This window comes from Mesoplodon densirostris, chromosome 20 (genome assembly GCF_025265405.1).
Source record: "Mesoplodon densirostris isolate mMesDen1 chromosome 20, mMesDen1 primary haplotype, whole genome shotgun sequence".
Classification (NCBI taxonomy): domain Eukaryota; kingdom Metazoa; phylum Chordata; class Mammalia; order Artiodactyla; family Ziphiidae; genus Mesoplodon; species Mesoplodon densirostris.
Genome location: NC_082680.1, coordinates 29290469 through 29307690, shown reverse-complemented (window position 1 = coordinate 29307690; position 17222 = coordinate 29290469). Strand labels below are relative to the sequence as shown.

The window sequence follows — 17222 nt, the reverse complement described above, 5'->3', positions numbered from 1 at the left end:
CTGTGCTCGGACGCGGGCCAGCCGTCCGGGAGTCACGCACTCGGATGAGCGTACAGCCGGCTCACCGGAGGTGCTCCGACGGCGACCGGGAGGCCCAGCCGCAGCCGCGCAGGCCCGCAGGGCTCTCCCTCCCCGCCCTTGCCTGGGCGGCTGTTCTTGCTGGGCAGTCTGCTTGGCAAGCAGAGCCGACCGGCCCGGGAGAGAATCTTGGTAGAGAAGCAGACGAGCGCGCTCCCTCCAAGCCTGCCCCTCACGTCTGGCCCCGCCAGCTCTGCAGAGAGAACCAAGATGCCCACGTCCTCGGGTGTCAAGGGGTCTTAGGAAGGTCCTGGAGGAACAAAGGTGCCACCAGCGAGTGGCAAAGGGCCCTCCCTTCAGGCCCCATGAGGGAATAGGCCAGTTGACTCGAAAATTAAGCAGAAGGGACAGGCTTTTACAGGGACGTTCAGAACTAAATAGCTGAACGCATTCTTCTAGGGCCGGCCCAGCTCCTCCCCGTTCCCTGGGCACCTGGCAGAGGCAGGTAAGGCTGCCTCCGAAACTCACTACCAACGGGAGTGCCCGTCTGAAATGCCCCACCCCTGTTGTTGCTGGAAACGGGAGGGGCCCTGTTTTTTGTGAATGGCACCCCCCAAATTCTCATGCAGAAGCCCCAACCCCTAGTACCTCAGTGTAACCCTAATTGGAGAGAAGGTCTTTTAAACAGGCCATTATGTTAAAATGAGGCCGTTGGGTAGGGGCCCTAAAACAACATGCGGGTGTCCTTGTAAGAGGAAAGAGAGATTCCACAGAGGAAGGACGCCCACCGGGTGCAGAGGCAGCAAGAGGGCTGCGGTCTGCAAGCCAAGGACAGGGCCTCAGGAGAAACCAAGCCTGCCGGCACTTTGATCTTGGACTTCCAGCTTCCAGACCAAGGAGAAAATAAACTTCTGTTGTTTAAACTACCCAGTCTGTGGATTTTGTTACGGGAGCCCAAGCAAATTAATAGAGGCCCACTTTCCCCTTGTTCAGAAGAGCAGAAGAGAGAAGCCCAGGGCTTCCCTGGTGGCACAGTGGTTAAGAATCCGACTGCCAATGCAGGGGACACGGGTTCGAGCCCTGGTCTGGGAAGATCCCACATGCCGCAGAGCAACTAAGCCCATACGCCAACAACTACTTAGCCCCCATCCTGCAACTAATGAAGCCCACGTGTCTAGAGCCCGTGCTCCGCAACAGGAGAAGTGAGAAGCCCGCTCACCTCAACCAAGAGTAGCTCCTGCACCGCAGGTAGAGAAAGCCCGCGCGGAGCAACAAAGACCCAACACAGCCAAAAAATAATAATAAAATAAAATAAATTTTTAAAAAGTTAAATAATTAAAAAAAAATAAAACCCAAGTCTGCTTCCTTTGTGAAGTCTCCCTGCCACAACCCAGAGCTCTTTAAAAAAAAAAAAAAAGAGAGAGCGAGAAGCCCACTTATACACACCCACTCTTTAAGGCAAGAGACCCGGTTCTTCACCTCCACACCGTGTGCCTCACCGGGCGTGTGCTGACTATGAACCCGCCTGCACCCCCAGTAGTCTCCCTCCCACCCACCTGTGGACTGCTGGGCTCAGACACCTGACCTCATCCTCTGGCCAGTATTCCAGAAAATCAAAGATGTTCAAATGCGCGTGCTGAGCAGGGCTGGGCAAGCAGGCTCCTCTGAAGGGTGTACTCAAAGCCCGGCTGCTTGAAGGGGAAAGAGGTAGGCTGGGCGGCAGTTAGTAAGAGAAGGCATGACACCAAGTGAATGTATGGCCCAGTGGCCTGGCACCGTGGCCATCTGTATGGTTTGCTTTCTGGAGCTGGACAGAAGGGCCTGAAAATGGGGCATGGGATCTGTGACTCAATATTTTCAGGAAGGTGTCCTCTGTTCTTAAACCAACAGTCAATACACAGGCTTGTGATTCTTGTCTGCTTCTACACCTGGCCCTGGCTCTCCCAGCCACACAGCAGGACGGGCAGTTAAGTCTCCTTAAAGGACTGTTCTTTGAGGCTTGGCCCTTGTGGAACATCGTCTAAAAGCGTGGTCTGCATAAATCCTCCGATCCCTGTTTGCACATGCGGCTTCCCTCATTCAAAGGAGTTATTTTCCCCTTTCGTTGCATCTGGGCTAGCCCGCAGCTTGCCTTAACTGACAGAATACCATGTCAGTGACATTATGTGACTTCTGAGCCTAGGCCTTAAGAGGCCTTGCAAACTGCCATGTAAATAAGCTCACATTCTGAATGATGTGAGACCACGAGGACAGAAAGAGAGCCCAACCTTCCAGCTGTCCCCAGCAATGCCCAGACAGGTGGCTAAGGCCATCTTGGACCTTCCAGCCCAGGGCAATCCAGCTGCCAACTGTATGCAGCCAGATGAGTAGCTCAGGCAAGATGATCAAAAAATGCCCCACTGGCCCAAAGAATGAAGAGAAATAACAGATTGTTGTTGTTGTTGAAGTTACTAAGTTTGGGGATGGCTTGTTATACAGCAGTAGCTAACTGATACAGCCATTCTCATCAAGACAAGTATCTCTGGGTCTAGTATCTGAGCTCTCCCCGTGAACCTTCATGGGCATAAGCAATGGGTTACAAGGCCCATGTCTTGAGTATCCAAATGCCATGGACAGATGTCACCTATTTCCACCTAGTCAGCAATACTGGCTGCAAACAAGTAAATAGAGAGCAGCAATCCTAGTGTCTAAGACCTGGGCCCCAATACTGACTTGCTCAGTATAAAAAGTCACTTCCTTCCACTTTCTGCTCCATAATGATTGGGAATAATACTGGGATAAGTGGGAAAGTTCAGAGAAAGTTAGCTTCTGCCTCTGGGACTTCCCAAGATAAATAACTATACCTGTAACTGAAAGGACAGAAAACAAAATTCTAAATATTCTTATTAAGCCAGCTCAGACCCAGGCCTGGTGGTAGAGACACTAGGCTACCCTGAGAATGCTTTCATTGCAGGAGTCTTTTCAACCCTTCACCTTCTAGACATCACATGTAGCTGGTGGCACTGCGAAATAAGCCGTCTCTGAAAGAACTTCCTATCTAACCTAGGGAACAAACACCTAAACAAATACATGTGATTCACTGTTATGAATCATAAAGCAGGAAGAACACTGGCATGGATCTCAGTAAGATGAGAAAGTAACAGATTTTTCCTTTGTCTGTTTGAACATACAAGGATCTATGCACACAAATGAATACCTTTTGTCCGTTTCACCTTAAGAAGCAATCGTTTTTCAGTAATGCTGTCCTTTCCTAATTCCTCTTCCAGGAACGACATCAAATAACGACCCGACAAGCAAACGCCTCACTACTTTATACCAAGAGAACAATATGGTACCATCCTGTTGGCCCTTTCACCAAATGTGGTAATGAAGGACTTCTTTGCTCTTTCAGGAAAAAACAAAAAAACTCCTTTTTCAAATAATGAGGCCCTGCCACCTTTGAGGAAAAAAATACGTAAGCTTCTGAAGGCAATTCAAATCCAACAGCTGTGTCTGCATTATTAGAAGGTAAGGCCTACCAGCCAACTACTTAGAGCAGGCAATTCTCACTTAATATCATACAGGTTCTCAGGGGTGGCATGGGGTGTCTGTCTAATTGCTTCAGTCTATAGATAAAATTCTGATGCTTATAATTCTATTTCAGGTGCGACTTCATCTTTCTAACTTGCAACGCAAGCCCTCGAGGTCACACTGTCTTCCCATGCCATAAAGGCCTTAAGAACAGGGAGGCCATGGGCATTGGAGGGAGTCTGGGATGCTCTACACCAGGGTCCTCGTCAAAGTCTTTAATGAGGCACATAGTGTGGAATGTTCCAAACGCTTTAAAAGGAAGCTCAGGTCAGTGTAAAAGGAGGCCCATTACAGTTCCCTCCTTGCCTTAATGTCAAGTTCTTTTAACCTGTAATAAAGAGACAATGTGGACTTCGCTGGTGGCGCAGTGGTTAAGAATCCGCCTGCTAATACAGGGGACACGGGTTCGATCCCTGATCCAGGAAGATCCCACATGCCGCGGAGCAACTAAGCCCGTGCGCCACAACTACTGAGCCCGCGCTCTAGAGCCCGAGAGCCACAACTACTGAGCCCGCGTGCCTAGAGTCAGTGCTCCGCAACAAGAGAAGCCAACGCAATGAGAAGCCAGCGCACCGCAACAAAGAGTAGCCCCTTGCTCGCCGCAACTAGAGAAAGCCTGTGCGCAGCAACGAAGACCCAACGCGGCCAAAAATAAATAAATAAAATAAATAAATTTATTTTTTTTAAAAAGAGACAATGTGACTAAGGCCTGGGGACACTGGCTGTACCCTGGTTTCAGTGCCCAGTCCACCTCCCCGTCTTCCCGGCACTGTCTGTTCCATAGCCAGACCTGGGAGCTGGCCCAAGGTAAGCTTCCTGGGCACAGACTTTGTTTGTCTAACCAAATAGGGTGCCAGTAACACCTGCAGTCCTACCTGCATACCTCTGATTAACCTTATGCAGGTCCAGGGCTTAGGAATGACTACCACCCAAGCAACAACCCCTATAGCTTTGGGGTCAAACATCCAGTAAGGAACTGGGAACGTAGAGGTTGGTGGGGGAAGGGTGGATGAAGGTATCTGACCCACTCAAAGGTTCTGCTGGTTTATGGTGTTACTGGAGATGTTTAAGACTTCACAGATATAGAGAACAGACTTGTTGCTAAGGGAAAGGGGTGGTGGGGAAGGGAAGGACTGGGAGTTTGGGATTAGCAGATGCAAACTATTCTAATATATAGAGAATGGATAAACAACAAGGTCCTACTGTAGAGCACAGGGAACTATATTCAGTATGCTGTGATAGACCCTAATGGAGGGACGTCCCTGGCAGTCCAGTGAATAGGACTCTGTGCTTCCAAGGCAGGGGGCACAGGTTCGATCCCTGGTCAGGGAACTAAGGTCCCTCATGCCACAGAGCATGGCCAAAAAAGAAAAAAAAAAAAACCCTAATGGAAAAGAATATGAAAAGGAATATATATGTATAACTGAATCACTTTGCCGTACAGCAGAAATTAACACACTGTAAATCAACTATACTTCAAAAAAATTAAAAAAAAAACCCACAAGACTCCACAGACTCAAATATTCATCTGTGACACTCCCTGAAGTAAATTTCTCTTAAGTTCTCCAGATACCTAACTTCAGATCAGTGGCTCAGCCTGTGTAGGGTTAATGACCATGGAGAGCAAAGTGAGTCATAGGAATGGAGATGGCTCAGATCGTCTGCTCTCATTCTGCCCCAGGGACAAGCACTGCAGTGCTGTTCCCAGCAAGAGTGACCAGCAGACACTTTACTCCAGTAGCTCCTGACACTTCCCACCCAGGAAGACTCTGTCAAAAGCCTGACTCTCCAGACCCTGGTTTAAAGATGGATGCCAAACCCAACCTCAAGAGAAGTTTACCTGGATAGAAGCATCACTTTTGGTCAGACCGCAGAGGACTGAAACGCTGAGGGCTGTCACATTCCACTAATTCCTGGGTACTCGGAGTGTGGTACTTACACCAATCACTGGAAGCTAGTTAGAAATGCAGAATCTTAGGCCCTACCGCCAACCTACAGAATCAGAATCTGCATTGAAATGAGGTCCCCAGGTAATTCGTACGCACATCGAAGACTGAGAAACAGCACTCCAGACTGAAGGAGAAGGGGGCCAGGAATGACCTTTTCTCATTAGGTCAAGCTCCTCTGCCCTGGGCAAAGCGGCGGCAAAGGGTTGGGCTGAAGTGGGCTTTGGAGGAAGACTCCACGACTTGGCTGAGGCAGAGGCAAGCCTGGATCCTCCAGGTTATGGACTGTGAGCTGTGCCTCCCCGGCTGGACACCCCAGACAAGAAAGACCTGGCTTTAGGCTCCGGGCACTGCTAGCTTCCTTCCTGTTGGCCTCAGAAACTAAGTTACACTCTGACGCCCCTTCTCTCTCTCACCTGAAGACCTTCAAAAGGAGGAAGATTGGCTGAAGTCTGTCCCAAACCCCTATTTCCCAGTGCAAAGTGAGAAGTGGGAGTTCCCTCTCAACAGCACCCCTGGCTATTGCTTCCAATCTGACCCACCCCATCTAGCAACAAAGGTGCAAAATAGGGCCACCTGAGCCTTCAGGCCTGCCTCAGTGCCCACCCTGAACAGATCAAGCACAGGGTCACACCCTCACTTGGAGGAGCCCCAAAATTGTCCAGAAAAGTCCCGGTAGACACATCATGACACAGAAAAAGCAGAACAGCATGGACTATGTAAGTTGCAGCATGGAAAGAGAATTTGAGTCAAAGAGTGGTAGGAAGGGTCGCTGGGAACGTTTCCTTGGATCATTTTTAATAGATGAGGAAGCATTTCTCCCCTCTATGCTTGGCTGCTATTTCTTCTCCAACCTGTGAAAACGGTGTGACCCTGCACGTATTTGGGGCCTCAGCGCCGCGTTCCATAGAATAAGGAACACCTAAGATCGCTAGCAGCTCTAACATTGTATGTTTTGGATCAAACAGCTCCGGGCCTCGGATCTGGCTGTGCTCGCTGGTGGCGGGACAGCTGCCTGAGAAAATAAGCATGTGGCCTCGACGCTGGCAGGCGACGAGGCTGCAGCCCCGCCCGCGCGCGTCCGCCCCCACCCGTGGGTCTCAGCGGAGCGCCAGAATCTGCGGCGTTTTTCGAGTAGTTTGGGAAGGAGCGGTGGGAGAGGGTGTAAGGGGAGGGGAGAAGGGCAGAAGCGGGTGAGAACAGCGCGAAGACGAGAGGGAAGTGGTGAGCACGAGGGTTTCATCATGCAAACGCGCGGGCAGGTTTCATCAGAGCCCGTGCGCCGGGACTCCGGGGCTGGGAGGGAACGCCAGGCTCCCGAGGGCAGCCCAAGGCGGGCCCCCACCCGCGCCAGCTCAGCTTCCTCTTCCTCGTCCATTCTCAGGGAGGTCACACGGTTCCCTCCCCTCCCCCCGGACAGAAGAACATGTTATTCCTGAACAGCGCTGCCCGCGGCCCCAGGTCGCTTCGCTGAGAACCACACGCGTAAAAGGGCGATCTGCCACCCATGTCGCCGAGGCACTGCTAGAGCAGGCGAGCGCCCTCAGCCCAAAGCTGGGGGTGCCTCGGTAAGGAAAAAGGGCTCTGCAAGAGGCAGTGACGCCAACAACCTATCCCATAAAAACCCCAGACCCGGCTTCTTCTTGGTTCGTGGGTCACCCTGACCCCACCCTATGCCGCCTCAGAACTGCCCCCAGCACCCACAAGGGGCAGGACACCTTGGCATGTGGCAGTCCTGGAAGCGTGCGTTTGTTTGGGTGAGAGGACTCAGCTGTCTCTCCCAGAAAGAAGGAAACTAATGTGGTGGCATTTGCAGCCGCGGCTCTGGAGTTCGCACCCAGAGGGCGGGCTATGGAAGGCGGCCCCCCGCGCGGCCACCTCCGTGACCCTCACCGCCTCCCTGATGCCCCGTATCCGTTCTTCCCAGTCGCCGCGCCCCAGAGCCCGGTCGCCACGTCCAGCTGGCGGTTCCCGAGCCCTCCAGCTCTGCCCAGTCCGTTCTCCACACCGCCCGCACCCGGAGCGGGCGCGCGGCGACCCCCAAGCCCATGCCTACCTCCCGGGGTGGTGCTGAAGAGCGTGCCGCCGGGGGTGGTGCTGTAGTCCCCGGGCGGCAGGTGCACGCCTTCGCCGAGGACCACCCGGCGAGTGGCGGGGATGGCCCGGCTTGGGGTCTGGCTGCAGCTGCTGCTGCCGCTGGACATGGTCTCCCGCACGCTCCGCCCGCAGCCGGAGCGGGGCCCTTGCACCCCTCTGGTCTCGCTCAGTCTCGCTCGGGCCCGCCCCGCCCGAGACCGCCCCTTCCGCCTCTCGGGGTGACGCCCCCTGGGATTTGTAGTCCCTCCCGCGCCGCCGCCACACCCACCTCCCCCGGGCCGAGGGCTCTGCGGTTCCTCCCCAGCGCTGGGTCGGAGGCCTCTTACTCACCCGCTCCTGCGCGCCGAAGCCCGCGCCCCGCCCCTGTTCCTTTCGGGTACCTCGCGGCCACACCCCTATTACTTTCGGGTCCCCAGTGCCCACGCCCCTGTTCCTTTCGGGTCCCCCTCTGACACGCCCCTATTCTTTTCGGGTCCCCAGCTGACACGCCGGCAGGGACGGGTCGGGTGGGGTTGGTGGTCGGGAAGCTTGCCTAGGTTAATGCCTTGCTGGGTCGGGGGCGCGTCTCAGGCTGTGCGGGGATCCTAGCCCATCCGGCCCTCTGTGAGAAGGCTAGTTTCAATACTGGGACATCAGGCCTGAAGGTCCCCTCAACCCTCCCTGTTTCGTGCTCTAGTTCCTCAGATGAGAAAGTGGGGATTGGTTGGTTGGTCATTCATCGGTTTATTGAACATACGTGATATGGCAGGCGTGGAAGAAAGCGCCAAGAATGCACATTCCTTGCTCTGGAGGCTGTGGGAGAAGGACATGCGGACAAACCACCCAGCTGGGTGACGACGACGAGGGGTAAACCTGGAGCGAGGTGGGGCTTCGAGAGATTGGACCTCGGTGGGGCGGGCGTGTGGGGAGGGGTAAGAGTCGGTCAGAGAAGGTGCCTTACGCCCTTTGAGTTGGGTCCGTCCCCCCTGAGGCTGCCTGACGTTTAGTAGGTGCTTCTTGAATGAACGAAGGAAGGAACGAATCCTCAAGGAGATCCCCAAGTGGAGGACAGAAAAGCCTGTGGTGGCCACCTTTTGGAAGGGAAGAGGAGAGAGAAAAGTTTAAAAGGGAAATTAGGGCTGGATTGTGAAGGGTCTTTTATTATGCATTTCTTTTTAAAAATTATTTATTTATTATTTTTGGCTGCGTTGGGTCTTGGTTGCTGCGCGCGGGCTTTCTCTAGTTGGGGCGAGCGCGGGCTACTCTTGATTGTGGTGCGCGGGCTTATTGCGGTGGCTCCTCTTGCTGTGGAGCACGGGTTCTAGGCGCACGGGCTTCAGTAGTTGTGGCGCATGGGCTCAGTAGTTGTGGCTCGCGGGCTCTAGAGCGCAGGCTCAGTAGTTGTGGCGCACGGGCTTAGTTGCTCCACGGCATGTGGGATCTTCCCGGACCAGGGCTCAAACCCATGTCCCCTGCATTGGCAGGCGGATTCTTAACCACTGCGCCACCAGGGAAGCCCGTGGAGGGTCTTTTAAATCATGACAGGGTGTGCAGACCTTGTCTTCCAAGAGCAGGAGATATCAGACATCTTTTAAGCTGGGGAGTGACACAATGTTCTTTTTATAATGGACTACAGGAGGGTAAGGCCTGAGGTAGGAAGACTGGTTGGGTTTGGTCACTCCTGAGCTAAACCCTAGGCCTATGCTGTCCAGCATGGTAGCCAGTGGCCACAAGTGCCCACTGAGCACTTGGAGTGTGGTTAGTCCACAATCACAAATACACACTGGATTTCAAAGACTTAGTATGAAAAAAATAATGTAATATATCTCAATAATTTGTTTGGTACTAATTACATGATGACATAATATTTTGAATATATAGGGCTAAGTAAAATCTATTATTAAAATTAACTTCACCTGCTTTTTATTTTTTTTTGATGGGACTAGAAGAAATATATATGTATATATATACACACACACACATATCCATATGGCTCATAGTATGTTTCTATTGGATAGTGCTGCTGTAGAATGAGGTGGTATGAAAGCAATACTAAAGATCTCAAAACTATCCTCCCAGAAAACTATGGAATCATCAAATGTTAGCTCTGGCCAGGTACTTTATAGGTCATCCAGGACAATAGTTATCTCCATCTTATTAAAAAACAAAACCAACCAACCAACCAACAAAAAACAAAGGCCCAGAGAGGAACGGGGGTTTGCTTAAGATCACACAGCTGTGAAACGCCTGAGGCAGGACCAGGACGCAGTCTTGCCTCCCTTCCAGGCCAGCCCTGTTCTCACCACACAAGAAAACAAAGTGGCCCATCCCCCTCCCTTGGGTGGGACTGTTTTGAAAAGGTTTGTTTTGTTCCTTATCAGACCTGCTTGTTTGGTTAGAGCAGAGTTTCTAGGGAAGGGGCCTGCTTAGAAAACTCCACACTCAAAATGACCTGAGCGAGAGGGCTGCCAAGGGAAGCTGAGGGGAGTCTGAGGACTGCAGGGGAGCCAAAGGGCGGGGCCATGGATATGGGAAGAACCAGCCTGGGCCTGAGGCTGCCACCACATAACTCTTGAGTCCTGGACCAGACTGAAGAGCTATTTCCTTCTCTGGGCCTTTTTTTCAGCATCTTTGTTTCAGCGTCTGTCAGATGAGGGGGGTGTGTTTGAACATCTCTGAGGACCCTCAGCATTGACATTTTATGTCTTTTTTTTTTTTTTTGCGGTATGCGGGCCTTTCACTATTGTGGCCTCTCCCGTTGCGGAGCACAGGCCCTGGATGCGCAGGCCCCGGACGCACAGGCCCAGCGGCCATGGCTCATGGGCCCAGCTGCTCTGCGGCATGTGGGATCTTCCCAGACCGGGGCACGAACCCGTCTCCCCTGCATCGGTAGGCGGACTCTCAACCACTGCGCCACCAGGGAAGCCCCATTTTATGTCTTTGACAAACTGCTGAATTCTACTTCCTGCCCAGACATTTCACCTATGGTGATTTCTGCCTCTTTACGGAGCAGGGACTCATTCATAGGAAGACTTGTAATCAAGTATCAGCTCCTACAGGAAGGGACCGTGGGTTTACTCTCACTCTTGACAAAGGCCACTTGGAATACTTTTGGGTGCTTCTACTAAGAGCCGAACTTACTTATTTCTGTCTTCCCTTCGAGCAAGGGAAGGTCAAAAGAAAGAAAACAGAGAGAGCCAAGGATAGTTTAAGGAGGACACGGCGGGTAGGACAGTTTCCATCCCATCTTGCTCTACTTGACCCGTAGACAGGGAGGGGCAAGGGTCCCATCTTATCAGTTGAAGGAAGTGGAATTTCTCTGAGTAGCAAGCAGGCACACAGGCCCAGTCCTTGCAGTATGAAATGCTCTGTGAGGTTAACAAATAATATCAGGGGAAATTAAGAACAGCCCTAAGTGGGCACTGGCCCTCCCTAGAGTCCATCTCAACAAGGCTGTGCCGAGCTGGACCAGGGTGGGGAAGCAGTGCTGGGAGAGGGTCCTGGGAGTGGCTGCCTGGGGAGGATGGAGCAGGGGCCACAAGAGGAGAAAGGCTTCCAGAATCAGGGAGGAATCACACTCCAGTGGAAGCCAGGGAGTGTAGGGGAGGCAGTGAGAGAGAAGTGAGCCGGTGTGTTTGTTTGTTTGAATCCATTCCTAATGTTATCTGATGCTGAAAGTGCTCCTGGTTCACCACTGGGACTCCTTCCTATTAGCTGGCGTGTCCTGTTGCCAACCCCCCAGTGGTCTTTGCAGGCTACTGTGCTTTCTTGTACAATAAGGGATTCTGGGCTCCTCTTCTATACTTACCGCCCCAGATGTAGATGCAGCCTTTCTTCATGGAGCTGTGGTTTCCATTCCAGACACATCTGTAGCATCACTGCCTGGTGGACTCTGTGAGTGCCTCCGTGGCCCTTGTCCATCCTGATCCTGTCTGGCCATCTGTCTCCTCATACTGTCTCTCTCCTATTTCATTTTTGGATGGCCCTGCTTGCAAACCCGAGCTGATGGCTGGCTGACACACACCTTCATGCCGTGTCTCCGGGCCCCCCAGCATTCAGCCCTTTTGTGTACTCGTGACTCTTAGCGCTGCTTTGCCTCCGATAAACTCAACGGCAAGGCTACTTCTTACGCTAAGAGCTCTTTCTTTTCAACGATCCTCTGTTATCCTCTAGTCAGTGGAGAATCTCCCTGTTTTCTTTTGTATACTTTTTTTTTTTTTTTTTTTTTGGCCACACCATGTGGCATGCAGGATCTTAGTTCCCCAACCAGGGATCCAACTCGTGCCCCCTGCAGTGGAAGCGCAGAGTCTTAACCACTGGACTGCCACAGAAGTTCTGCCTATTTTCTTTAACGTCTTTTTTTTTTTTTGGTACCTTTGGACCTCCTTCACCCATTTCTCCTAATCCCCACCCCCTGCCTCTGACACCACCAATCTGTACTCTCTGTATCTGTGAGCTTGTTTGTTTGTTTGTTTTAAACAGCTCTTTTGTAAACGGTTGCATCTCCATCTGGGGCAGGGAGGTTAGGAATCACTTGTCGTATAAGAGGGCACAAGAGCCTCTAAAGAACACGGGGCCATGGTGACAGGACACATGAGCTGATGTGAAGGATTTCCAATAATGAATTTAATGTTTGAGTGTAGTTTCGGGCTTAGAGTTTGCAAAAAAAGTTTTAATGGCTCAGAGCAGGGTCTACAGTCTTTACCTGGACTTCAAGAACAGATTGTTGGGCTTAATTCCTTGGGAATCGTTATCTTCCCACTGTGGAAACAATGCAAGGGTGCTGGAGGGAGTGGGCGTGTTGACCTCTAGGCAGGGCGGTTTGCCTGGGGGGCCCTCCTACGGATGACCCTGGTGTGTCCACCTGAGATGGGGCCTCACAGGTGTAGAAGGTATTGTGTGTTGGCCCGGAGAGCAGAACAGGTGAGAGCCTTTGGTGGCAACTGAGGAAGAGTGGCACTGCGGTCACCAGGGGCCAGCGGGAGGCCAGATCCTTGGCCCTAACCAGCCTTCAGGGACGTGTCGGTCAGGGTCACTTAAGTCAGGTAATTTGAGGAGAGTTTAGTAAAGGGATGATCTACAAAGTTGAGGGCAGGAGGTTGGAAAACCAAAAGGGAAATCGTGGTGCCTGGGGCCAGAATTGGGCCTGAAGGAGTGAGGAAGGTGTTTACTGGAATTCAGAGACAGAGAGACAGAGAGACAGAGAGAGGTAGAGAGGGAGAGGCCTCACAGGAGCTGTCACCTGCCATCCTGGCTGGGCACAGGGAAAGAGCTGGAAGGTAGAAACTCACCCTCTCTGGCCTCCTGCCCTTGGCTCTGCTGCCAGGCTCCTTGATGGCCCAGTCCAGCCAGAAGACAGAGGACAAGGGAGCCCACTGATGTTGCCCTGTGGGCCAACCTCCTGGGGCACCAAGCAGGGGCAACAGAAGATTCCAGCACAGCAAGTAGAGGGGAAATTGGGAGGGGTGTGTGTGGAGTAGCCCAGAGCGAATCCAGGTCCTGAGCAAGTGCGTGAGTTTGTGTATATATATGTGTGTTGAGCCTCACAATGCACTCTTCTTGCTTTGGGGTGAGAGCGGTGACCTGTGTCCCCAGTCCCCTTGAAACAGGAGGGAAGGGGGCAGGGCACAACCTTTAAAAGAATAACAGAGCTCGAGGACATGGCATAAACTGATTAGAACCAAATAGGTCCAAGCCTTGAGCCTCAGTATATGCTCACTGTAACACATCAGCAAGCTAAATGACATACCCACAGGTGCCATGACATTTCCAAGGCTGACCATAAAGGTCAAAAAGTGGGCTGTGGCCCAATTTCTGGAAATCCCCGCCCCTTCCCCAAAATAGCTGGAACACTCCTCCCACTCATTGGCCTATGAAATTACTCACTCCTATAAAAGCTGACAACCTCGTACCCTGGGGCCACTCTCATCTTCTGAGATGGCCCACACTCTGTGGAGTGTGTTTCTCTCTAAATAAATCCACTCCTCACATATCACTTTGTCTCTCACTGAATTCTTTCTGCGATGAGACATCAAGAACCTGAGCTTCATTAAGTCCTGAGACCAGGTGTGTGACCTCAGTTAAAAGAACATGGGTTCAAGTCCCAATCTGAGTTGCACGGTTTCACCCTTATGTTCAAGATCCTCAGTCCCCAAATGTCCTCCCCGACCCCCAAGTATCTCCTCCACTCACAGGTTGATGCCTGAAATCCCAGGTTTTTAAAAAGCTTTCTGTCCTGAGCTCAAGGTTCTGCTAACTGTAAAGTGACCTTCACATTCATGATACCACAAGCAAGGAGGAAAGGAAACGGACACTCCCTGTGTTCTTGCTCTGTGCCTGTGTTCTTGCTCTGTGCCTGACCCGCATGTGAGGGGTCTGACATTGACAAGACTGATAAATGGCCCCAGGACCTTGTAGGACAAGTATAACAAGTATTCCTAATTCACACATGGGGCTTGGGGGGGTAGGGGGTTAGGCTGCCCATGCCACAGCCCACATTTAGATTTTTTTTTTTTTTTTTTTGCGGTACGCGGGCCTCTCACTGCTGTGGCCTCTTCCGCTGCGGAGCACAGGCTCCGGACGCGCAGGCTCAGCGGCCATGGCTCACGGGCCCAGCTGCTCTGCGGCATGTGGGATCTTCCCGGATCGGGGCACGCGAACCCGTGTCCCCTGCATCGGCAGGCGGACTCTCAACCACTGCGCCACCAGGGAAGCCCAACACATTTAGATATTTTTAAAACCTGCTTGGTCCAAAGCCCATACATTCCATCACCACCCCTGTGATTCCCAAACCTCAGGTGCTTCAGATGAGCTGAGAAGCTTGTGAAATAGGTGGGATCTTTATCTGGGAGCTAGTCTTGATGTGAGGAGAGGGGGAAGCCGTCCCAAAGCACAGAAAGGATACAGTGGAGGCAAGGGTGGTGTCCAACACCACAGACTGGGCGGCGTAAACAACAGACACTGATTTCTCAGTTCCGGAAGCTTGCGAGTCCAAGATCAAGGTGCTGGCAGGTGTGGTTCCTGGTGAGACCCCTCTTCCTGGTTTGCAGACAGTGCCTTCTCAGTCCTCACACGGTGGTGGGGAGAGAGAACTCTGGCCACTCCTCTCTTTTTATAGGGTCACCAACTCCATGGTGGGAGGGGAGCCCACCCTCAGGACCCCATCTAAACCTAACTCTAACCTCCCCAAAGCCCCCAGCTCTAAACACCATCCCAGGACCTCCCTGGTGGTCCAGTAGTTAAGATTCTGCACTCCACCACAGGGGGCGCAGGTTTGATCCCTGGTTGGGCAACTAAGATGCCACAGTGTGGCCAAAAAAAAAAAAAACCAATAAAACCCCCAACCATCCCATTGCAGGGGTAACCATCCTACATGCATGAATCTGGGGCTAGACACAAACATTCATTCCATAGCAGAAGGAACCTTGAAGATTTTTGCCAAGGGTGGGTCCACCCCGCCCCTCTGAGTGCTGACCGTGCCTTCCTTCAGCTCCCCAGGAAGGGCTGAAATGCAACTCCCTCTCTTTCCCCTCCCCTGACTCCAACTGAACCCCAACTTTCAGTCTCCAGCCTCACTGGATCCCACAGAAAGCAGTGCCTTCAGTAGCGACATCTGTGAGCTCAAAGATGATGACACAGTGTTAATTCCATGGGTTTTGTAAAGAAAACGTCCCGGGTTCACAATCCACTTACGATCTATGTAACCTTTGCCAATCACTCTGAAATGCAATTTTCTCATCTGTAAAATGGAGGTAACACTATCTACCTGGGTTAAAATGTGTAGCACAACCTTTGGGACCTGGTGGGTTTCCAGTGAGTGTAAAGAACTGTCTAGAAGCCCGCCTCCTGATTTCCCGGCCTGGGCTTCTGCCTGTGACTCTCCATTTCCTTTATTTGAGGCGCAAAATGTGACATTTATTAAGCGTCCCGGGGCTGGGGGCCTTGCACTGCCCATAGATGGCTGGCCATCCTGAACTCGGGGTCAGTGGGTTGGCTTGTACACACGAGAAAACGTTCAGACGAATAAAAAGGAAAGGAAGACATAAGGGGTGATGGGAGGGGGTGGCGGGGTTTACTCTTCTGAAGCCACCCCAGAGCGTGGGAAGCGCTAGGGGAACCCCAAGAGCCTCCCCGCCTTTGTTCCCCAGCCTCTTGGCTGCTGGGCTGGCGCGCCCTCTAGTGGTCCTCCCCCTGCAAACATTTCTTTTTAATTAGATCAGTTCCTTTGACAGTCTGTCCTTGAGGCCACTCAGCAAATTTTTACTGAGAGACTTCTTTGCCCGGGAATATTCAAGGCAATGGAGATATATCAGTAACCAAAACAAAACAAACCCCTGCAGTGTTCTTTCTCTAAACTAACTCTATAGCCGGTTAGTAACTTCCATCTGGATCCCTGAAGCCTGTTATTTGTTCCTTCTTTTGTATTGCCAAAGGTGAGTTTTTAAAAAATAGCATGCATAGACCACCAAGTAAAATGAAACCAGAGCATCGTGTAATATTGGTGCAAATTTAAGGAGTGAGGTTTTAAGCTCAATTTTAAGTGACTTGTCATATCTTAGTGCTTTTTCCTTTGTTAGAGATTATGATTCTGCTTTTCCCCTGCTCTTTATGTTTGTTCATGAGTGTATTTACAAAGAGAGGTTCCTCTAGATCTGCACTATCCACATATGACTATTTAAATTAAATTAATTACAATTTAATAAGATTAAAAATGTAGTTTCTTACTTGTACTACAAGGTGGGGCTCCTGGTAGTGCCGCGGGGCGCCGCGTTGGCGCTGACCGGCCACTGGCTCCTGGGCGCCACTGGTTGCGAGCTGTGGACCTCGGTGGGCGTGCTGTGTGTGACCGCCAGCATGGAACCCCTGTGCGCCCTGGCGGTGGACCGCTACCTGGCCGTGACCGACCCGCTGCGCTACGGCGCGCTGGTCACCAAACGCCGAACCCGGGCAGCAGTGGTCCCGGTGTGGGTCGTGTCCGCCGCGGTGTCGTTTGCGCCCATCATGAGCAAATGGTGGCACGTCGGGGCCGACGCCGAGGCGCAGCGTTGCCACTCCAATCCGCGCCGCTGCGCCTTCGCCTCCAACATGCCCTACGCGCCGCTCTCCTCCTCCGTCTCCTTCTACCTTCCGCTCCCGGTGATGCTCTTCGTCTACGCGCGAGTTTTCGCGGTGGCTACGCGCCAGCTGCCCTTGCTGCGCCGGGAGCTGGGCTGCTTCCCGCCAGAAGAGTCTCCGCGGGCTCCGTCTTGCTCCCTGTGCCCCGCCCCGTCGGGGCCGTGCGCCTGGCCCGCAGGGGTGTCCTCCTACGGCCGGCGGCCGGCGCGCCTTCTGCCTCTGCGGGAACACCGCGCCCTGCTCCCCTTGGGGCTCATCATGGGAACCTTCACTCTCTGCTGGTTGCCCTTCTTTGTAGTCAACGTGCTGCGCGGGGGCCCCTCTCTAGTGCCCGGCCCGGCTTTCCTTGCCCTTAACTGGCTAGGCTGTGCCAACTCTGCCTTCAACCCGCTCATCCACTGCCGCAGCCCTAACTTTCGCAGCGCCTTCCGCCGCCTGCTGGGCCGCTGCCGGCCCGAGGAGCACCTCGCCGCTGCCTCCCCGCCCCTGCGGCCCTGA

At 52.6% G+C, this 17222-nt stretch overlaps 2 protein-coding genes across 2 annotated transcripts in view; one reads left to right on the top strand and one right to left on the bottom strand.

The window, feature by feature from the left end:
• Nucleotides 1-7819, bottom strand: part of EIF4EBP1 (eukaryotic translation initiation factor 4E binding protein 1) — a 21981-nt gene extending 14162 nt beyond the window's left edge. Inside the window, exon 1 of the mRNA XM_060086139.1 lies at nucleotides 7591-7819. Coding sequence (XP_059942122.1) covers nucleotides 7591-7738 — 148 coding nt within the window. The 5' untranslated portion in view covers nucleotides 7739-7819. The remainder of the gene's footprint in view (nucleotides 1-7590) is intronic.
• ADRB3 (adrenoceptor beta 3) lies at nucleotides 7737-17222 on the top strand. Its single transcript, XM_060085860.1, has 3 exons — nucleotides 7737-7790; nucleotides 7873-8007; nucleotides 16347-17222. The coding sequence occupies exons 1-3, from the start codon at nucleotides 7737-7739 to the stop codon at nucleotides 17220-17222; spliced, it is 1065 nt and encodes a 354-aa protein (XP_059941843.1).

Excerpts from the sequence above, each read along its gene's own strand:
- ADRB3 (XM_060085860.1), top strand. The coding sequence starts at position 7,737 with ATGGTCTCCCGCACGCTCCGCCCGCAGCCGGAGCGGGGCCCTTGCACC. Across the intron at positions 7,791-7,872 it reads GGGGCCCTTGCACCCCTCTG|TCCCTCCCGCGCCGCCGCCA; the intron begins GTCTCGCTCAGT and ends TGGGATTTGTAG. Across the intron at positions 8,008-16,346 it reads CCCGCCCCTGTTCCTTTCGG|GTGGGGCTCCTGGTAGTGCC; the intron begins GTACCTCGCGGC and ends TTGTACTACAAG.